Raw genomic sequence first — 24,282 nt, 5'->3', positions numbered from 1 at the left:
TTGTCTATTCCTATGTAGTTACCTTTACTGGTGTTTTTTTTTTTTCCCCCATATGATTCGAGCTACTATCTAGCGTCCACTCATTTCACCCTGAAGAATCTCCTTAGTATTTCCTGTAGGTCAGTTTGCTAGCAATAAACTCTTCTGTTTTTGTTTTAATTTCTCCTTCATTTTTGAAGGGTAGTTTTGCTGGCTAGTAGAGTTTTTTGTTGTTGTTGTTTTTCAGCTCTTTAAATGTCATTGCAATGCAATAATCTTCAGGTTCACTGATTCTTCTGCCTGCTCAAACTTGACAATAAGCTTCTCTAATGAATTTTTAATTTTAGTTATTGTACTTTTCAACTCCAGAATTTCTATTTGGTTTCTTTTTGTAATTTCTATTTCTTCACTGATATTATCTATTTGGTAAAATACAGTCTACTTCCTTTAGTTTTTTAGACATGGTTTCGATTGTGAGATATGTTCTTTGAACATATTTTATATAACCAATTTAAAGTCTTTGTTTAGTAACAAAGTCCAATGTCTAGGATTCCTCAGGGACAGTTTCTAAGCTGCTATTTTTCTTGTGTATGGACTACACACACACACACACACATTAGAATCAAAAGGAAAGTTTATTAGAAAAGGAGTAACACTCCATAGAGTGTGGTCTCCTCTCAAAGAGAGTGAGAGGGACAGAATAAAAGCACTGAGAGGGACCCTAAGTATTAGAGGCATTCAGTTTATATATCATTCTTTAGAACCTGTGGGTTATAGTTTAAAAGACTTTGTTAATCCATTTCCTTTGATGTGGACATACAGTGAGGAAAGGGAAGAGTATGTAGCGTGAAAAGGTAAGAATATGTAGAGTGAAAGGCCTGCTGGCAGTTCCTAACCTTTAATCCATGGATGGGTTCTGCATGGTTTTAGCCCTAGGGAATGATTCTTGGTTCCTGTTTCCCCTTCACAGGTGTAGGGCATGAGCTGTTAGTTATCTAGCAGAAATCCTGCTTTGTTCTGAAGGTGTCCTTCTGGCAGGCTGCAGGGCTGATCTGATTGTGCCTTGATTAGCATTTTAATTCTCTTGCCTCTTCCCTATATTACTTGTATCAGTTATCTCCTACTGTGTAACATTACCCCAAAATTTATGGCCTTAAAACAGTATTTATTATCTCAGTTTGTGGGTCAGGAGTCTGGAGGGAGTTTAGCTGGGTTTTCTGACTCAGGGTCTCTCTCAAGGGTGCACTCTAGGTGCCAGGCTGCTCCAGTAATCTCTTGGTGTGGCTGGGGAGATGTGCTTCTGTGCTATCCACGCAGGTCTTAGTTCCTCCATACGTTGATATCTCGGTCTCTCCAGAGGGTGCCTCACAACGTGGCAGCTAGCTTTCCCCATTGCCAGGGCTCTGTCAACTTTAAATATAAGTGGAAGCATTCTGTGTATACTTTTTTCCATCTTGCATTCTCCACTTAACAGTAGTAGATCCTGGCTTCCACTCAAGAGAAGCACATAGAGATCGTCATTCCTTTTTCAGTGACATAACACTCCACTGTGTAGATATATGGTTATTTACTCTAGAGAACTATACTTTTCAAGAGTTCTCTTGACTTCCTGTTCTGAATGGATATGTTACTGGAGAGTGGGGATCCCCTCCCGGCACGTTGTCCAGGTTCTTGATGTCGCGAACAAAGAACTGAGTAAGACACCGAAATACAGTAGAAAAAAGCTTTATTAGATGGGAAAGTACACTTCCAGACATGGAAGTGGGCCTTAGCAAGAGAAGCGTGGCTCAAAAGGCCAGACTATATTTTTAAACTTCCATATCTTATAAATTTTTGTTGAAAACTGGACAACTGAAATAATATGTGGCAATTCTAGAAATCAGATTCTACTCCCTCTTTAGGGTTGCTGTTATTGCTTTGTTTTTTTAAGTAATCTAAACTAATTCTGTGAAGTTTTTTAAAGTTTCTACTCAGCTAGCTTAGTGGTCAGCTATTACCTAGACAGAGACAGCCTTAAACACCTAGAACCGGTAAATCTCCATCTTTTCTGAGGGGCTGTGTGTGTGTGTGTCAGGGCATGCCTTCAACACTGAGCCAGGCAGATGCCAACTCTGCCTTAGCCTTCCCTTTCTTCTTTCACAGAACTTCAAGGGCAGCCATAGCTAAAGGTTAAGGTCTTTCCTGAGCATGCACCCAGGCTTATGCAGGTGTGTGGTCTTCTAGAGTCCCAGGAATATGTCTATGGACATCTCATCCTCAGTTTTTCTTTTCAGCTTTTGGTTAATTATTGTTTGCCTCAACTGTTGTCCATGGCCTCAGGGATCGTGACATTAAAACACTTGCCTATAAATGTTTTTGATAAACACCTAACACACACATACACACAGAGTTTTTTAACACTGCATAACTCTGAGGTCAAATAAAGGCAAGGCTTTTGAGTGGAGTATTTCAGGAAACCACCAGACAGGTCAAATATTGACAATTCTTTGAGAGTTTTGACAATTCTTTTCAAGTTTTGAAAGAGGTCTGACTCTGTTCTGCTCCCTTCAGTCCTGGGAATGCCAGTGGGTATTTTTCAAGGTTATCACTGAGCTAAGTGTGGGGATGAGAGTAGGGCAAGTTAAAATGCCACAAAGCTTACTGTTCTTACTGAGATTCAGCCATTTTTCTTGAATAAATGCTCATTGGATTGCTGTCAAGTCTTTAGTTAATTTCCAGAGTTTTGTAAAAGTTTTCAAAACTTTTACAAAAGAGTTTCAGATGTGACTAGGTAACAGGACAATGGAGGCCTCAAACAGCACTGGACACCTGATAAGACTTCTGTTGATACAATCTGTCTTCTGAACTAAGGGGGCCGAAAGTAAAAGAAGAATGAAAAATTTTCCTACCTACAATCAGTTAGGTGAGCTTTTTAAATTTCTGGTAGCCATTAAGTGTGTTTTTAAAACCATAGCTTTGCAAGTAATGGAAATTTCTTCCAGTTTCTGTTTACAGGCTTAATAATCAATCCTAACATTTGGTAAAATGAGCATTTTATTTTAGTTCTTTATTTCAGTGGCATCGTAGTGGGAAATTAGAAACAGTTATACTAGGGCCTTTAACTTAGTTACAATGAGTTACTAGTTTGTGCCTTTTAAAATTAACAACAACAAAAAAATCTGCCTAAGACGAGGACAGCTTCTCCTTTCTGTATAATTTCTATACATATAAAGATATCTATTGACAAATCATGAAGAAAACAATTTATATCTAAATAGAACCAGGTCATCTCCTGTGGACTACTCAAAATGTTATTCCATCACAATCAAAACCTCACGGCCACACCAATTCAGTATCCTTAAAAATCCCCACAGGAAATATTTATTGAGAACTCCATGGGGTGCTATTAATTTTCAAAACCTGCAATTTCCCTGTGATGATCTCAGAGGGGTACTGCCAGATATTTTAAAATTCTAGGGAAACAACAATGATATTTGCTATCTGGTGTACTATACAAACTACTAATTCAAGGTAGTTTAAAATGACAACATTAGATAGTGCTACATTCCTTTCAATGCTGCTGTATCTTTGCAAACCAGGATTTTTTACAGTTTCTGTAATAAAAGCAGGAAATGAGGGTGGTTGTGTCTAATTTCATCTCGAGGTCTGAGAAGTTGTACAGTGTCCTAGCTGCTGCTATAATAAAATATTATATCATTAGTAACTGATTATTTATGAACAAAGTAAAATATTTTCTTTCAAAAAGCAAAATCAAAAAGAAATAACTAATATTTTTGTTTGTTGTTAGACTCAAACAATAAGTATTTGTGTCCTGATAACTTACTAGTTATTTGAAAAAGTACTTCTTATATTAATATGCATTCCATATAATGGTGGAAAAAAAAAAGTCACCAAAACACTAAGAGCACTGTGAACAGAGAAAACTTGGAAACTTTTGTCCTAGAGTCCACTAACAAACAACTATCCATATAATTTTCTTCATCAAATATTTATTAAATGTTTAAGTATACATAATATATCTGACCAAATAACTCACCTATGTGAACCTGAGACTGAAGCATGAAAAGCTCCATTTTCACTAAAAGATTAAATAGCACTGAGCTTTCATATGTCATTCCAGAATTAACCAGCCAATTCACAAATAAAATATTAAAAAATAAAATTTGAATAATTCTGTATACCTGAGTGTGAGCTCTCGACGGTGGTGTCTGATTTGGAATCTCCAGACGTAGATGAAGGAATCTGACCTAATTGTGGAACATAATACATCTTCGTACTACCAGAAGGCTTATATGGCAACAGTGAAGGCTGGGCTAAGGAGATACAGAGTAGAACAATTAATAACAAAACACTTATATTAATTCAATGAAGAAATACTGAGTGTCTTCAATGTGCCAGTCAGTGTTCAAGATTCTTGGGATAGATCAGTGAACTACACATAAAAGTCTTTCTGCCTTAAGAGGAGGGAGACATACAAGAAAAATTTAACATACTAAATATGTAAATCATCTATGATTTTAACAAACTGTAAGTGATATAAAGAAAACAATTAGAAAATGCTGAGGGAGATCAGGAGTACTGGGGAAATTGGGGCACGATGCAGTTTAAGTAGGGTGGTAGGGTAGGTTTCATTGAGAAGATGAGTTTTTAGGATTTATTCCATGTATATGTGGAAACTAAAAAACACTTTATCTTACTTTGAACCCAAACCTGGTCACTGTTAATCCTACTATTGGTCTTATGGTCTTATTCTGCCCCTAGAGTATTAGAAAATAAGTCTAATTCTCTTCCATGTGACAGATCTTCAAATTAAAGTTCCTATTATAAAAATAAATTCCAATATTAAGAAAATACATAGAAGTAAAAAAGACAAGGTCAACCACTCAAGATAACTATTATTAACATTTTAATGTATTTCCTCCATCTTTTCTCTGTTTGTTTACATAGTTTCAGGCAGTATGTATAATTTGGAAATCAGATTTTCTACTTTACATTTATAATAAAATATTCATTTTATTTCCTCTTTAAATTTTTAATGACTATACTATGGAGTAAATGTATTTAACCATTCTCCTAATGTTGAAAATTTAGGTTGAATTAAATTCTCAATTATAAAGAATTCTGTGAATAAAGACTTTCCTGTTTATGGCATACCCATTCTCCCTTGCTGCCCCATTTCAGGTAAATTCTCTGATTACAGAGGGAAAATTATACTATTTATAAAGTTAAAAGAAATACTCATTGCTAAAATGCTTTCTAAAATGTCTGTGCCAAAGTAATAAAGTTGATTATTAGAAGATAAAATCTTTTTCTATATATTTGTTTTTCTTTCATAATGTGGTAGAAAATCAATCTCTCTGTCTGTCTGTCTGTAGTAGCTTCACGGTATTTGTACACACTGCCCATCTGTACAGTGTATTTTCCAATCTCTGTTGCAGCCATGTATGAACATATGACCAAATTTGGGTCCATAGGACCAGTGTGAGAATAATGTGTGCAACTTCCAGGTATCTCATTAAAACACTCCACTTCCTAGGGACTGAAGATTAAGATAGCTGCAGCAGCCACTTTAGAACCAGGGATGGAAGTATCACTGTAAGGATGCCAGCGCCATCAGACATGGAATAGAGTTTCCTACTCTAGACCACTTACCTTTAATTCTGGAGTTTCTGTGATAAAATAGTTTAATCTGCATCCCAACACATACTTAGTAAGTAATCAGTCAATTAACTGTAAATCCACTGGAGCTGCAACTTACTACTTGTGTAACCTTTAACAAATTACTCTTCTTTTTGTGACAGTTTCCTCTCCTACAAAATGGGCATGATAATAACTACTTCTTAGAGTTACTGTAAAAATTTAAACAAATTTTTAAGTGCATCAAACAGTAATTTTGGTATGTGTTTAGAGATACAGTGTCAGGTTCTTCCAATCTTCTCCCTGCATAAGTAACCAACTTATTCTAAGAGCACTTGTTATATAATCCCTATTTTCTCTATTGTGATAGAGCCTTTAAACTCAAGTAAAAGAGAATTCATTTCTGTGCTTTCTGTTCTATCAACAAATTTACAGATGGTTAGATTAGTACTTTAAATTTGGCAGCTGCCAAAATTCATCATCCTCATTATTTTTTCTTCCATATTTTCTTTGTTAATATTCTTCCTGATAAACTTTAAGATCAATTAAACAAGTTCAAGAGAACAATCTCATCAGAATTTTGAATGTAATTGTGTTAGAGTATTAATTTATTTGGAGATAAATGACATCTTTACATAATTCAGCCTTCTTATCCAGAAATATCCTAACTCTTCTCTTAATTTAATTAACTGTTCTCTTCTATCTCTACATAAAGGATTAATAACTTCCTTCATATAGGTCTCATAATACTCTTGTTTAGGTTATTCTTATTTTATGGTGTTGTACTATTTACATGAATAAAATTTTATAGATAGCTATCATTTCTTCTCATTAAACACTTCCAGCTTCTTCCATTTTTCCTTACAGACCAAGGATTCCTCTCCTATCCTGTTATCACCTCTAGATAAACTCTTAGTTGCCTATGTATAGTTTATAAAAGCAAAATACTCTAGACAGAGTCTGATAGTTCCAGAGTAGAATGAAGTCTACTCCACTGTGGCACAATAACCACCTTTATATTATTTAGAATTTTGTTATCATCTTTGACCACACCATCATTCTGATAACTTATTTTGACAATGACTTCCATATTAGGACCATGCTTCTAACCTACAGTGAAGGAAATGAGACAAAGGCTGACACATAAAGAATTTCACAAGCTTATCACCCACAACTATGTTAAACTTAAAAAAAAAGAGTGAGTGATTTATAGATTGTTATGGCACAACTGATGGGCATCACTTTCTAGGGCTAGAATGCCACCTTAGAGATTATGGCATATGCTCAGAACCATATACAGGGGTCCCCAACCCCTGGGCCATGAACCGGCGGTACAGGTTCATAGAGTGTTGGGAACCAGGCAGCACAGCAGAGGTGAGCAGTGGGCGAGCAAGCGAGGCTTCATCTGTATTTGTAGCAGCTCCCCAGCACTAGCATCGCTGCCTCAGATCATCAGACATTAGATTCTCATAGCAGCCCCAGTTCCTGATGCCAAAGGAGTTGGGAACCACTGAATATGGCACGTGCCTATCCCAGAGAAAGAATGCATACAGTCAGGAACAAAAGTAGAAGCCTTTTTAGAATCTTTTGCTTCCCATCTCTGTTACTCTGAGCTTTGTTAGATGGAAGATCATAGAAATAAGAGAGGGACTTCCACCAGAAGACAGGAGCTATTTAGTCATTTTACAATCTTTATGTCACTGAAACAATACGTGCAACAGGATGCCACAGTGCTGACTGTAACTACAACTGACCTTACCTGTCAGAGAGAAAGTTGCCTTTAAAAAAAGTCATTAGGAGTACAACTAATACCTAGGGGCAACTCTACCATGCTTGGTGACAGAAATTAACAAAAAATTACCTTAAACCTATATAAGAAGGGCTAGTAAAGTCTCAGACTATTTAGAAATATTTGTACCACTCCATTAGGCAAAAACAGCATCCAAAAACAAAACAAAACAAAACAAAACAACACACACACACACACACACACATCCCTTAAAACCTAGCCAATGAAAACCTGGTTAACATCAAGGGGAACAAAAAATATGTACAGGGAAGAATTTAAACAACAGAGGAAAAAAACAGTTGTACCTTCCATTTGTATTTGGTCATTGCTGTAGTCATTATCGTAAGAATACTGACTTAATTTCCTTCCTTCACCAATGTATATAAACTTGATAGTAATGGTTAAATTTACCATTTATTTCAAAGGTTGTAGAAAATGAATAGCAACAATTGGGAAGAATTACAATTGACCCAGAACAAGAATGGTTATCACATGGAAATGGAGAATTCTGAGAAAGGTAAGTGGCCTTTGAAATTCTTATTAACTTCATATTTGGATGCAACAGTTTAATGTCACTTTGGACTGCCTGCCTGTGGGGCAAGAAGTGGCTACACAGCAAATAAGGGTTGTTATTGGGAAAAACAGAAAGGACTGGAGAGGGTTAAAGAAAGTTCAACTATAAATTTCTTTAAAAAATATGAAATATAGAATCAAATATAAATATATAGCATATTATTCTAAATTTTAATTCAGAGTAGTGAGCAGAAAGTCATGTGTTTAATATACTATTCTTTGTACTATAAAATGTTTCCAACCAAAAAAGTCATAAAATTTTACTTTTCAATCCACAGTATTAAAAATATTTTATTAGTAAAGCAAATAATATTAATACTTTTTCCTCAGATACTTGTATGTAAAGGAAAAACTGTAATTTGTGGACTCTATATATATTGATCTATTTGATTTGAGCAGAGGTTTAAAATACACTTTCGCAGTTGGCTTTCCCCTCTTGTACTTCTGACACCACCAGGAGAACAACATACCCAAGATAGCTATTGTTCCATTAGCCTGAGTTTCAGAACAAGGCAAGTGGAACAGAACCAAAACAATTCTGCTGCTTGGAGCCAATCTCCAACTGACACACAAACCGGTGAGTGAGAAAAGCAAATGTTTGCTGTTACGAACCAGGGACATTTTTGAGACTGTTATATGGTATCACTGTGGTTATAGGTAACTAACACATAAAGGTGTTATTTGTGATATTTCTTAAACTATACATTTTTGGAGTTCACCTTATGTCATAATAAAAATGTATAAGAAGTATAACCATTTTAATATATAAATGCACTTATTTAAATTAAATTCAATGAAATTTAATGCTGAACCAAGCCATCTTCTTTATACATTTAGGCATATTCCAACTGTATCTAAATTTTTTGCATATGTAGGAAAACTTAAAATATATTTGAATAGATTTGTGCAAACTATTAAATACTTTAAAATTAGTAATCTAAAGTTTCTACCCTCCTTTGAGGGAAGATTGAGAACTTGTTAATTTTCCTATTACTGGTCGGAAAAAGAAAATAATTTGCACTAATTTTGAATATTATACAGTGTAAGCACTATCAAACTATCACTGTCACAACAGCACAGCACCTGAAATGTAAATCTTATGGTAGTGATAGCTAGCTATTCACCAAAATCCATTTCTTCTTCATCCTGGAAAAAGCTTAACTATTCCTAGCCAGCAGAAAGTAATTTGGACCATTTTCAGGCCTAGCCCATAAAAACTTCCCACTTGCACTCTCCCATGCTTTTTATCTCTTTTAGTTGACTGTGACGGTGGCTCCATGTTTCAAAGACAGCAGGGCCATAGTCAAACTGGGTGCCTGGTCACTGTTTTATGAAAAACAGACTGGTATTGTGTTTGACTATTATATACATTTCAGTCTATTTATTATAGTATGTAACATTTACTGTAAGACAAAATGCCAATAATTCACCTGCCTACCTAAAACCTGACCTCTATAAGTTTTAAGTTTCTATGAAATACCTGCACATTCTTATTACAAGTATCATGAGATAAAAACATGTCAACTACAAGAAGCATGAGTTCCACATGTTGTTAACTACACTAGAAATCAAGGAAAAAATATAATAAATCATATTTTCTTCATAGCTATGTAAGTACAAGACAGCTATCATCATGTGGATCCTAATGCTTACACTAAAATTAGGTTTTCTGACTAGAAAGACACAATCACAAATTTGAGATAATTATACATAAAAATTAATAATATGACCTAAAATGTAATCATTCTCTTACCTCCCTCTGTGCCATGAGGAACAGTAACCTGCTGGACTGAAGAAGATGAAGCAAACTTGACAGGAACTTTGCCCAACTTCTGGGTACTGGGCTCTGGAATTACACGTCCACGATCTTCAGCATTAATAAAAATCTCAGATGAAAACATGGTTTTTTCTGGACTTTCTGTTGTTATCTGAGTGACTGCATCAGATGATAATTTTCCAGAGAAGGCAGAAAATGAGGGCTTAATCTCCCCTAGTGACCTAAACAAATGAGAAAGGATACAGCAGGTCATATCCTTGGCTTATAAAACTCCATAACTTCTTTCCAAAAGTGGCTTCAAAGAATACTGAAGTAGCTTCAAGGAATACTTTGTGGACACATATCAACCTTAAATGGTTAAGTTATTCCAAAGAAAAGAATATAAAACGGGAGAAACAGTAACTTTACAGTGGAGACACCTGGCAAACACCATGTTATCCAAGTGATAATGGTTCACATCACCAGTGATGTGTAGACATCACATACTCTCTGCTACGATGTGATGAGACAGGTACTTCGCTTGTGTGGTATTCTTTGCCAAAACCCATAACTCTAATCATGAGAAAAATACCAGCTAAACCCAAATTGAGAGACATTCTACAAAATATCTCCCAAATATTTGCATATGTAGGAAAATTTAAAATATATTTGAATAGATTTGTGCAAACTATTAAATACTTTAAAATTAGTAATCTAAAGTTTCTACCCTCCTTTGAGGGAAGATTGAGAACTTGTTAATTTTCCTATTACTGGTCTGAAAAAGAATTTCCCAAGAGTGTCAAAATCATGGAAAACAAGCAATGAGGCAACTATCAGACCAAAGGAGACTAAGGAGACATGACAACTAACTAAACTGAATGTGATATACTAGATTGGCTCCAAGAACAAAAAAATGTCACTAACGGAAAAGCAAGTGAAATCTAAATAAAGTCTGGAGTCTAGTTAAGATAATGTACAAATGTTGGCTTAATTTTGGCAAATGTACTATAATGTAAGATGTTAACAATAGGAAAAACTTGGAGGAACTCTATTATATTTATATATTTTCTGTAAATCTAAAATTATTCAAAAATAAAATTATTCATTTAAAAATGGAATAATATTATATTGCATTATATTGGAGTAAAATCTATAATGTATCACAAGAAGAGAAGGCAGAGTTCTTTTGGAAAAGACAATGCTGAGAAAAACAAAAGGCAGCAAGAAGAGGAAGACCAAATATAAGATGAAATGATTCCATAAAAGAAGCCATAGGCCTGAGTCTACAGGAGCTGAGCAGGGCTGTTGAGGACAGGATAGGACCTTGTGGACATCACTCACTCGTAAGAGTCACCAGGAGTCGGAAAAGACTCAACAGCACATCACACACACACACACACACACACACACACACAAATATAACATTTCATATGGCAGTTCTAAAAAATTTAAATACAATGAAATCATTGAGAATATAATCTCAGTTTCCATGATGGAATAAACAGTAATCAGAAAGTTCCCATATAATTGGAAATATGGTCCATGGGTCCATAGCCCATGGACCAAAGAAGAAATTATAACAGAAATGAGAAAATATTTTGAATGATGATGATGATGATGAAAAACTACATAAAAATCTGTATACATTAGAAAAGGCTGAAAATTAATTAAAATTAATGTTAAAAAATTAAGTATTCTCAAAAAGACAGAAAAAGACCAAGTTAAAACCTCAAACAGAAGGAAAAAAATAAAGATAAAAGCAGAAATTAATGAAACAGAAAACACGCACTAGAGGATCAACAAAACCTCAACTGTTAAACCCCCTAGCAAGAGTGACCAAAAAAAGAGAAAACACAAATTACCAATAGCAGACATAAAAAAGCTTTTAACACTAGATTGAGAAAATATAAGAAGAAGAAGATATTATGAAAATAACTCATGCCAAAATCATTCAGCATTTGAAGAACCAAAAAAATCTCAACTTAGATAGGGAAAGAAAATCAACTGACACCAATGCTGAGATGAAAGAAATGTTAGAACTACCTGACAAAAACTTTAAAGAAGCTACTATAAAATGTTCCAACAAACAAGGGTGCATACCTGTGAAACAAATAGAGAACAAAAAGAGAAAAAAAGACTGAAAAAAAGAAAATCAATAGAGCTTCAGGAACCTGTAAGGTAATATCAAAAGGTCTAGCATTTTTTTCATCAGACGCATATTTGAAGAAATAAGCACTAAAAACTCCCCAAATAAAATGAAAGATAGCTCACACAAACCCCAAACAGATGCCCCAAAGAAATTCATGCCTGAAAACATAATAATCTACTGAAAACAAAATAAAAATTAAAGCAATCAGAAAAATGACACACTGTTTCTTACTTATAGAGGAATAATGACCCAAAGAACTATAGATTTCTCATCAGAAACAATGGAATTCAGAGGGAAGTAGAATATTTTTACAGTGTGGAAACAAAAGGAAAATGTCAACCTAACTTCATGAGCCATAAAAAAATCAACTGGACTTCATCAAAATTAAAAATCTTAGTTCTATGAGCGACCACATTAAGAGGGTAAAAAGATAAGTCACATACTATGAGAAAATTCTGCAAATAACACATCCAGCAAAAGCCTTGTATCCAAAACATTAAGAACTCAAAACTCAACAGTAAGAAAAAAACAACCCTATTAAAAAGTCACTTCACCAAAGAGGACTGTAAAAAAGCACACGAAAAAAAAAGAAAACCCATTAGGGAAATACAAATGAAAACTATGTTGAAATACCACTACACACTTATAAAAATGGCTAAAATATACCAACAATATCACATGTTGATGAAGATGTAGAGTAACTGCGATGCTTATAGATTGCTAGTGGGAACGCAGATACAGCCATTCTGGAAAAAGTTTAGCATAGTTTAGTTCTAAACAGTTCTTGTAAAGTTAAACATACATATATACGCTATGATTCAGCAATCCCCACTTCTGAGTATTTACCATACAGAAACAAAAACTCATACATATATGTTTGTAGCAGCTGTAATTGTAATGGCCGTACATTGGAAACAACCCAAATATCCTTCAGAGTGAATGTATGATAAAGTGTGATAATCTGTACAATGAAATTGCAATATAAATAATAAAAGCAATATTAGTGCTTTTAATAAACCAATAAAAAGTAAAATACTGATTCACAAAACAAGATAGATGAATCTTAAATACGTTTTGCAAAGTAAAAGAAGCCAAACCCAAAACGTTGTTACATAGTTTATGATTTCATTTATCACACTCTGGAAAGGCAAAACTAAAGGGCAGAAAATAGACCAGGAATTGTCAGGGGTCATGGGAGAAAATGCCTATAAAAGAATGTCATGTGGGAATTTCTGGAACAGTGGAAATGTTTTATACATAACAGGGATGGTTGGATTTATCGAAACTGATAGAACTGTACAACACAAAAAAAACTTTACAATATGTTAATTTAAAAAAATAACCAAGATGTGGCAGCAAAGGTGGAATGCAGGATGTGACAAAGGAATCTAACTATTATAAATGAATAACGTACTCGCAAAGAAGATTATAGGGAATAACAAAGCTGATTTAGAAAATGTCAGCAAATGGTGTTTTAACTGGACATTGTAATGCTAAATTCTAAAGAAACTATACCTAAACACTGTACTCTAGCTGGAGAATCTGTTTCTCACCTGGGTATGGGTTATGCATTTTGAAACTACTTATATACTAGGGTAAACATATTGCACGTAATGACAGCCAGGTTTGTCACCATTGGAGAAAAAAGTTACAGATAAAAGAGAAAGGCTAGAAATCAATCCTGTAGTTCTGGATTAAAGTTATCAATATTGACTTGTGGTTTAAAACACACATACATACACACATACATGTGCACTCGCATTAACCGATGGAAATATAAAAGTAGGTGTATGTGCGAGTTAATATACATACATGAAACTGTTAGCTTTATTCACTGAGAGGGCTAGAAGCAGTGATATCCTAGTATCAATTAGCAAATCCAGTGCTTACATATTGGTTTCTAAATATTATTCTACATTGTTGAAAGTGGGCTATTAAAGTCCACTATTATTGTATTGTTTATTTCTCCCTTCCAATGTTAGTATTTGCTTAATATATTTGGGCGGCCTAATATTGGGTATGCACACATTTACAATTCTTATACAGGTATATCTAGTTTTACTGTGCTTCACTTTATTGTGCTTCAGGTTTTTTTTTTTTTTGGCTACTTTTGTTTTAATAAACTGAAGGTAAGACCCTCTCCCAGGAAAAAGGTTATAAGTCACTGAAGGCTCAGATGAGGATTAGTATTTTTAGCAGTAAAGCATTTTTTATTTAAGGTATATACATTGTCTTTTTAGACTTCACAGACTACTATACTGTAAACATGTAACTTTTATATGTACTGGGAAACCAAAAAATTTGCGTAACTCACTTTATTGTGATATTTGCTTTACTGCAGTGGTCTGGAACTGAACTCCCAATGTCTCCAAGGTCTGCCTGAATCTTCTTGATGAACCGACCCCTTTATTTTTATATAATGACCTTCTTTGTCTCATGTTACTGCATTTGTCTACAAAGTCTGTTTTGTCCAATATAAGCAGTGCTAACTTCTGTTCTCTTTTGTTTCCACTTGCATGGCATAACTTTTCCCATTCCTTCACTTTAAGCCTACGTGTCCTTTAAGCCAAGTCAGTCTCTTGTAGGCAGCATATCGATTAAATGCAATCACTATTAAAATTCCAATGATATTTTTTTATAAAGAGAAAAATAACCCTAAAATTTTTACATAGCCACAAAAGACCCCAAATAGTCCAAGCAATTTTGGAGGGTAGTGGGGGACCAAAAAAAAACTGGAAGCATTACATTTCCCAATTTTAAACTACACTACAAAGCTACAGTAATGAAAATAGTAATGTTACTGGCATACAGACCAATAGAACAGAACAGAGAAACCAGAAATTAACATCTGCATATAGAGTCAACTAATATTTGACAATGAAGCCAAGAATATACAACAGGAAACGAACTGTCTTTTCAGTAAATGGTCTGGGAAAACTAGACAACCACAGCAGAAAAATGAAATTGAACTCCTATCTTACACTACTAGCAAAAATTAACTCAAAACGGATTAAAGACCTACACATAAAACCTGAAATTATAATAAAACGCCTAGAAGAAAACATACAGGGAAAAAAATTCCTTGACATTGGTCTTAGCAACAATTTTTCTGGATGTGACACCAAAAGCACAAGCAACAAAAGCAAATTTGTTAGTTTCAGTAAACGGAACTTTATCGAGTCAAAAATTTTCTGTACAGCAACAACCAATAAAATGAAAGACAACCCACTGAATGGGAGAAAATATTTGCAAATGATATATCTGACAAGGGATTAATATCCCTTATATAGGACTTATATGGCTGAATAACAAAAAAAACTAAATGATCCAACTAAAAATGCACAGAGGAACTGAAGAGACACTTTTTCCAAAGATGATATACAAATGGCCAACAGGTACAGGTACATGAAAAGGTGGCTTCAACATCATTAATCATCAGGTAAAGGCAAATCAAAACCACAATGATATATTATCTCCCACTGGTTAGAATGACTATCATCAAAAAGACACAAGATAACAAGTGTTGGTGAGGATGTGGAGAAAAGGGAACCCCTGTACAATGTTAGTGGGAGTGTAAATTGGTACAGCCAATTTACATTGTTTATTATGGAAAACAGTATAAAGGTTCTTTGAAAAATTAAAAATAGAATTACCATATGATCCAGCAATCTCACTTCTGGATACACATCCAAAGGAAATGAAAACAGAATATAGAAGAGATAGCTACACTCCCATGTTTATTGCAGCATTATTCACGATAGCCAAGATATAGAAACAACCTAAGTGTCCATCAATGAGTAAATGGATAAATAAGATGTGACATAGACACAAAGACACAGACACATAGACACACACACACACAGAGGAATATTATTCAGCCATTAGAAAGAAGGAAATCCTGTCATCTGTGACAACACAGATGGACCTTGAGGGCATTATGCTAATTAAAAATAAGTCAGGCAAAAAAAGACAAGAACTGTAGATACCACTTACATGTGAAATCTAAATGAGCCAAACTCCTGGAAACAGAGTAGGATGTTAGTTATCAGGGGGCTGGGCAGTGGGGGTAATGGGGAGATATTGGTCAAAGGGTACAAACTTCCAATTAGAAGAGGAGTAAATATTGGGGCTCTATGCATGGATCTGTGATGATAGTTAACAATAAAGTGCTTGAAAGCTGTCGACAGTGGATCTTACATGTTTTCACCACAAAGAAGTAATGGTAATTACGTGACATAATAGAGGTGTTAGCTAACGCTATGGTGGTATGAGTCCATACTGATGTTCATAAATAACTATAGGAATAAATGAATGGGAGGGATGAAAATCAGCACCTGCTTACAGAATAATTTCAATTAATAAACGTAAAAGGAATGAAATATAAAAACTCTATTAGTATACCAGAGTAATAACTGTTACAGGTAAGAGCCACTGATGGATGCTAAAATTAGTGATCAAAGTTTAAGCAGAACAGGTTATTTGCATAGTCTATCAATCTCTCCCTCAAATATTTAGTATTTACAAAGGGAAAACAGCAACCTTACAGTGGAGAATCTTGATAGATACCACTTTAGTCAAGTGATCAAGGTTAATATCACCAGTAATGCATATCAATATAAAGTCTCCCAAATAGAGACTTTCTCAAAAATAACTAATTCTCTTCAATGTGTCAAGGTCATGAAGAATAAGGAAAGAATGAGAAACTGCTACAGATTGGAGACTAGGAAGCATAATAACTAAAGTGCAAGGTGGGACCTTGGACTAGATCTGAAACTGAGAAGGTTCATTTGCAGAAAAACCAGGTGAAATCCAAATTGAGTCTATACTTTAGTTATAATTTTATATGAAGGATAATTTTTTAGTTTGGGTAAATGTTTTATGGTTATGTCAGTGTGAGATGTTAACATAAGGGGAAGTTTTTGTAAAGGGCATGTGGCAACCTCTAGGCTATCTCCCAGTGATCTTTGCCTCCTGGTATTCATGCCCTTGTGTAATCCCTAACCGCAACCGCTCCCGCCCCCCAGGGTGGGCCAGAAATAATGATGTGACAGAAGTGGTGAGATTCACTTCCAAGGTCGGGTTACAAAAAGACTGTGGCTTTTGACTCGGCATCCTCTCTTGCATTCTTACTGTGAAGGAAGATTGGCTGTCTTAATGGAGCTGCCTTATAGAAGGAACTGATGTCTCTAGCCAAGAGCCATGGGAGCAAGCTTGGAAGCACAGCTTCTCAGTCAAGCCTTGCGATGATACCACAGCTGTGGCCAATGGCTGTGTCCGCAATCTTGTGAGAGACCCTAAGCCAGAAGATTCAGCTAAGCCATGCCTGGATTTCAAGCCTACAGAAACTATGGGATAATATTCATTGTTTTGAGCTGCAATATTTCTGGGTAATATCTTACACATCAATAGATAATACGGGAAGTTTTTCTACTATGTTTTGCAACTCCCCTTTAAGTCAAAAATTATCTCAAAATAAAAAGTTTAAAAATATTTAATACATATATACTTGAACATGTTTTATGCATATACAATCACACACTGCTTCACGACTGGGATACATTCTGCAAAATGCATCATTAGGCGATTTTGTCCTTGTGGGGAACATCATCGGGTGCACTTACACACACTTAAATGGTATAGCTTGCTACACACCTAGGCTATACAGTGTAGCCTATTGCTCCTGGGCTACAAACCTGTACAGAATATTATATTGAATACTGAAGGCAACTGTAACACAATGATAAATATGTCTAAACATATCTAAATATAGAAAAGGTACAGTAAAAATACAGTGTAAAAGAAAAGGTATACCTAAAAAGGCGCATTTACTATAAATGGAGTTCGTAGGACTGGAAGTTGCTCTGGGTGAGTGAGTGGTGAGTGAATGTGAAAGCCTAGGGCATTACTGTACACTGCTGTATACTTTATATATGCTGTACATTTAAACTACACTAAATTTATTTTTAAAAATTTTTCTTCAATAATAAATTAACCCCAGCTTACTATAACTTTTTGATTTTACAAACTCCTATAAAAAAAGTTAACTTTTGACTCTTGCAACAACACTTAGCTTAAAATACAAATATTGTACAGTTATACAAAAATATTTTTCTTCATATATCCCTTTATTCTATGAGCTTTTTCTACTTAAAAATTCTTTTTTAACTTTTTTTGTTAAAAATTAAGACAAAAACACACACATTAGCCTAGGTCTACACAGGATCACCAATATCACCGTCTTGCACCTCCATATCTGTACCACTGGAAAGTCTTCAAAGGCGGTAACAGGCATGGAGCTATCATCTCCTATCACAATGCCTTCTTCTGGAATATCTCCTGAAGGACATGTCTGTAACTCTTCTTGAGGGAGTGTCCCTCTTTTTTGGAAATACGTCTATGGTGGCTTGCTTGGTTTCTTTTTTCATCATAGATTTGCTTGTAAGCAGACAATGCACCATGAACGTTCCTCTCTATTAATGAAAACCTTTAAATGTTGAGGTCCATGTTTTCAAAAATTTTTAGGAGCTTGCTGAGATCTGCAAAAGCTTCTACTAAACCCTTCGCTGTGAATTTTCTTGGGAGTTCCTCTTCTTTTTCTTCTCCTAGAGTTTCTTTTTATCTTGCCTCTTCTCCAACTATTCATTCCTGTTCCAGTTCCAACAACTTCTCATTAGTCAATTCCCCAGGAACCACCTCTAGGAGCTCCTCAATGTCATCTTCATTCACACCCAGGTTAAAGTTTGTCATCTCAGCCACGACCTGGTTGATTTTGTAGCCTCCTCATCCTTGGCAAACCCTCTGGAGTCAGAGATGTCACTAGGCAATAGGAATTTTTCAGTTCCATTAAAATCTTATGGGACCACGGCCATATATACAGTCCACCATTAACCAAAACGTCATTATGTGGAGCATGACTGTATATATACTCAGATGAATGTGTATGTGTATATACAGTTTGAATTATCTATAGACTCTGGAGTCAGACAAACCTAGGTTCAAATGCCACCTCCAACACTCAATGCCATATGACCTTAGGCAAACATTTACTTTCTCTAAGTATTGTTTTTTTAAAATCTATAAATTGAGTTAATGCTATCTATCTCTGATTATACTTAGTATAAAAAGACATAAGCAACCACTACAATGCCTGGTATTTAGTACATTATGAACAAATGGCATTATTATTAGTTCATATTTATACTCACCTAAATTTTCTTATCATTTGAGGAACTCGGCTCCAATAACTAGGCATTTTATCACTTTGATGAGTTTAAGTATTGTATACAAACTTGTCGATCTTTAAATTTCTAGATATTTTTCAAAAGAAATTATCAGTAATGATCTCTACAGGACCCTCCTACTTATAATACCGAAACCAAAATTGACCTTGTTTGATTTTTGTTTTGCCCCAATTCAATTCTCAATTACTTTCAGAGCTATAAGGGACCTTTCAGATTTCCAGCCCTTTCCCTTCCACCATCATCCATATATGAGTGCTAAGGATATTAAATGACTTGTCCAAAAGGATAGTTGGTATTAGAGCTGAAAGTAGGGTTTCAAAATTCAGAGAGACAATAATATCATGTGGTGAAAAACTTTTGCTTTAATTAAACAGACTGCATTTGAATGCCCAATCTGCTGCTTACAAACAGCAGTATTTGAGACAATGCTATTTGCTGACAAAGCAACAATGTCCGTGTCTGTTTCCCAGAGAGTAAATACAGATACTACCATTTTACTTCAAAGGGTTTATCATGAGTATTAAATGAGACAATATATATAAGTCCCTCATTGCAATGACTGCCACATGTGGATACTTAAAGCATATTTTTTCCCTTCCTCCTTTCTAAACCCAGTGCTCTCCATTATGACTTGCTGCCTTCTCAACCAGAAGATGGAAACATTAAACACACAGGGCAGTTCTGTTTAGCCATAATAGAATGTTATGAGTCTCTTATCAGAGACTCATTCATGTAAAATTGAATTAATGACAGCAGTCTTAAAATTAAGATGAATAATACAAATCTAATGCATTTAACCCTGAATTGGGTTTCCTTTCCTACAATACACTGTGAAGTAGGGCATCGCATTAGGTACATTATGTTGATATGCATTACTGGTGATGTTAACCTTGATCACTTGGCTACTGTAATGTCTGCCGGACTTCTCCACTGGGAAGTTACTTTTTTTTTTTTTTAATTGTAAATACTAAATATTTGATGAATCAAGAAATGGAAATAAAGAAAGAGGGAGAAAGAGAAAGGGCATGTGCAGCAGAGTGAGCATGTGCATGCATCTTGTCCCAAAGCCTGGCCTTCAGCGTATCTCCAACACAATAAATACGGAATGAGTAAATTTTACCACTGGATGATCAAAGATCCTTCTCAGAGTAACTCAATTTAAAATACTTGATGCCAAGACTTGTCAAAGGCCCCATGAAAGTATAAATACATTACTTTCTGATGTTCTCTATTACTTTTATATTTATCCCCTGAAAGACCTCTAACAGATTAGTGAGATACAACTTCCCTTAAGAGAATCATACTGCCTTTCACCCCCAAAACTACATTTGCTTAAGTATTTAAAACCCTTTATCATAAATTCCATCAGCTTGCTTGTCATTACAATGAGACTCACCGATCTGCAGATACCGGAGTCCCTTCTGGACTGGAATATCCTTCCAAATCTGAAAAGTTCACTTGTGTTTGTTTTGAGGTTACTATCTGGCTATTCTGAAAAGGTATTGTTTTCAAGTCCTGAGTATTACTAGGTGGAAGAGGAGACTGTACGACTTGAAAGTCCGGTGAAGATTTAGATCCTAGAAAATCTAAAGATTCTTGACCTATAGGTTTACTGGTCAGTAATTTGGAGGTTGGTTCCAATGATCTTGAAGATTTACTTTGTAGGTCAAAGTCAAACTCACTACTCATCCTTGTTTTAGAAGCAGGATCCAATGTAATCAAGTTTTTATCTAAGGTTCCACTATCCAACTTGGAAGGAGTCTTGGGAGAAAGAGTTATACGGACACAAGAAAGTGCTTTTCTATTTGAAGGTGGAGTAGATGGAGATGTTATTAATGTACTTTGACTTGGGGTTGATTGGGAGACCTCATTATTGAACTTGGCTTCAACATTTATATTAGAAATGTATGATTTAGGCTGATGTTGTTCTTTGTTTTCTACTACGTAATCCTGATCTTGAGGAAGGGGGAAATATTGTTTTCGCATGTGGTGATCTACACCTGGGGCTTTGCTTTGTTCAAAGAGTTGGCGTTGTTCAAGAAAAATGGAAGAAGGAAGGTCTAAAGCTAAATGATCCTGACCTGGCGGAAGGGGAGAGTGGCTTTCTCTCATCTGATGATCTACATGTGGGGCTTTGCTTTGTTCATAGAGTTCTCGTTTTTCAAGAAAAATGCGACAAGGAAGGTTCGGAGCTACAAAATCCTGATTTTGAGGAGGGGGAGAATGGTGTTTTCTCACATGGTGATCTGCATATGGGGTTTTGCATTGTTCAAAGAGCTCTCGTTGGTCAAGAAATATATGCGAAGGAAGATCTGGAGTTATAGTTACACTCTTCTCTTTTACTCCTAGTGTAGAACTTGGTCTGCCCATGCTAATGAGAGTATGGTTATCAGAAAAATGAACTTCCTTGAATTTGTTAATATTTGTACTGGGACTAGGCTCAGAATGACTGCCTGGTCTTTCTAAGAGTTGTTCTTCTTGGTGAGACTGTTCAACAGATAATTTTTGGCCTTGCCTACTACTTTCTGCTAAAATTGTCACAGCGTTATCTGGTGAATGACTAATGATTTTAAATGACGAAGGGGAAGAGATTTCCTGTTTTAGATCTCTAGGCAGATTCTGCTCTTCAGTGAAATGAGAATTAAATACCCCTACGGATGCTCCAGTACACTGGCTACCTTCGGTAACACCAACCTTAAGAACAGAGGAATCTGAAAAGCATTTAGAATGTCGGTGAGATGAAAAAGTGATGGAAGTAGTAAACTTTTTCATGGACTCTGGGGGCAGCATTTGTGATGAAGAATGACAATCCATTTCTTCAGGTGGCACACAAGCAGGTTCTAATTCTGACAGCCAAGGGTCCATCTTTTCACGAAATGGCATTTGAAAACCCTTGCTTATTTTGAAGTCATCAGCTGTAAAGTTTTGAAATGGGGAATGACTTTGTAACCTCAAGGAATTCCAAACTTTGAAATGGGGGTTGCTCTGATCTAGTGAGTTGGAAAGGTTGAAGTGCCTGGTTCTCCATGATGATGGACTCCGTCGTCCTCTGATCATTTCTAAGGGTTCAGCAGATCTGAAAACACAGGGATGGCTGTCCAATTGTGGTTGTTCAGCAGTTAGAGTCCTGAAACATCCTTTTTCATGGCTCTCGATAATGATGTGACTACAGACAGCTTCTGGCTTGTATCCTATTCCCCGTGGACTCTGTAAACCCTAAAAAATATAAACAAGTTCTTAATTGAAGTAGTACAGAAAGTTATATAAAAATCAGTTTCTTGATCTTTCACAATAAAATAGGTAAGAACACAAGAATAAGACAGTTAACTATAGAACAAAATGGCTCATGATAAATAAGACCACGCAGTTAATTTCTTCTGAAAATTTTTCACTGAAGTAATGAAAGCAAAGATTATTGTTGTCCTCCAGTATTCTCACCTATTTTCTGTTAGTAACAGAGGTCCCTTGCCCCAACTTTGCTGGTCACATAGCCACCAAGCTGCAAACATTTCCAGTTTCTTTTGTAGCTAGGTGTGACCATATGACTAGGTTTAGGCCAATAGGATGTGAGCAAAAGCTTCTGTTTCCTGTCTCCGTACTAACATCATCACTACTATCACTGTTAATGGCCAGCTGAAAATAGTCATGTCTAGAACAACCATGGAAACCATATAAAAGGATGGTTCAGCTGCCTACCCAGTTTGGGTCCTTGAATGACCTCAAGGAGCTTGTTCCTATTCCTACCCTAGACTATCACATGAAAGAAAAAATTCTACCTTAGTTGAGTCACTGTATTTTGGGGTCTCTTTGTTACAGAAGCTTAGCGTATACCCTAATATTTTACCACTAAGAATAAGAAAAAGAACTAGTACCTCTTCCTGGGGTATAAGATCAGTGCCTAAAGCTACCATAAATACAAAATTCTTTCAGATTTCTGTGTCTGACCTATAAAGTCATAACTTGGCATTCTATATGATGATATAGCCACATTTGATTTCATACACAAATATTTAAAAATATGTTGCCACTTCCCACATAATAGCGTAGAGGTGCTTTTCCCTATTCTACCTGCTAAGTCCAACTAAAAATCCTGGACAATATACATAAAACAAACTTAAGAAGAATCTGAAAGATTTAGAGAAAAAGGCAGACTAGCTAGGGATCTTGGGGCCTGAGGAATGACATGGTAGTGAGATTCTTGGGTTTTCTTCTTACTAGATTTGGATCCAAAGAAGGCAGCAACCCAAGAACAAAGGGTACAGACAAAAGCTCTAACAAAACCCTGCTCTCATTAGCTAAATAGGAAACTTTTAGACAAAAATTACTGTTTCAGCCAAACACCAAAGGGGTGTTTGGCAAAGGCTAAATGAGAAGCATAGAATTCTACCCTTGCAAAACTAAAATGAGGCACCTCAACATCCAGGCCAAAATGACATTAAAGATGACCAAGTAGAAGCCCAGGACTTATTTTCACCCCTATTGGCTGGTAATGAACTACCTCTCCTTGTGGTGTCAGTGGAGACCACACAGGGATACTGAACTTTCATTCCCATTCAGAAGTCATGAGGCGACTCTCTCTACAGACTGAAAGAAAATATTTGCTAATCTCATATCTAAGATTTTTAATTAACATATAAAAAGAACTCTCAAAACTCAACTGTTCAAGACAATCCAATCAGAAAAATGGGCAAAAAGACCCATATACATTTCACTGAATAAAACAGAGATGGAAAATAAGGGCATGGAAAGATGTTCAACATCATTCATCATTAAGGAAATGCAAATTAAAACCCCAATGAAATATCACTACATATCTATCGGAATGGCTAAAATAAAAAATAGTAACATATCAAATGCTGGTGAAGCTATAATAGTGTGCTGATGTAAATGTTAAATATCCTGACTGTATCAGTGCCAATATCTTGGTTGTGATATATTATTATAGATATGCAAAGATATTACCATTGGTAGAAATTGGGTAAAGGGTAAGTGATCTTTCTATATTATTTCTTAATACTGCATGTGCATCTACAGTTATTTCAAAATAAAATGTTGGATTTTTTTTAAAAAACCAACAAATTAATTAAACACCACTGGATAAAACTAACACTTGAAAATTGCCATTTTTATTCTGTGGCTTCCTATTATCCTGACACAG

The 24,282-nt window shown here is 35.4% G+C and overlaps 1 protein-coding gene across 1 annotated transcript in view; it reads right to left on the bottom strand.

Annotated features, from left to right (window-relative positions):
• ALMS1 (ALMS1 centrosome and basal body associated protein) overlaps positions 1 to 24,282 on the bottom strand; it is a 172,428-nt gene that overhangs the window by 54,436 nt on the left and 93,710 nt on the right. Inside the window, 3 exon segments of the mRNA XM_039852563.1 lie at positions 4,161 to 4,292; positions 9,732 to 9,976; positions 20,521 to 22,340. Coding sequence (XP_039708497.1) covers positions 4,161 to 4,292; positions 9,732 to 9,976; positions 20,521 to 22,340 — 2,197 coding nt within the window.

The sequence above is a fragment of the Pteropus medius genome, unplaced genomic scaffold (genome assembly GCF_902729225.1).
Source record: "Pteropus medius unplaced genomic scaffold, Ma_sr-lr_union100, whole genome shotgun sequence".
Lineage (NCBI taxonomy): Eukaryota > Metazoa > Chordata > Mammalia > Chiroptera > Pteropodidae > Pteropus > Pteropus medius.
This window is presented reverse-complemented; position numbering and strand designations above follow the sequence as displayed.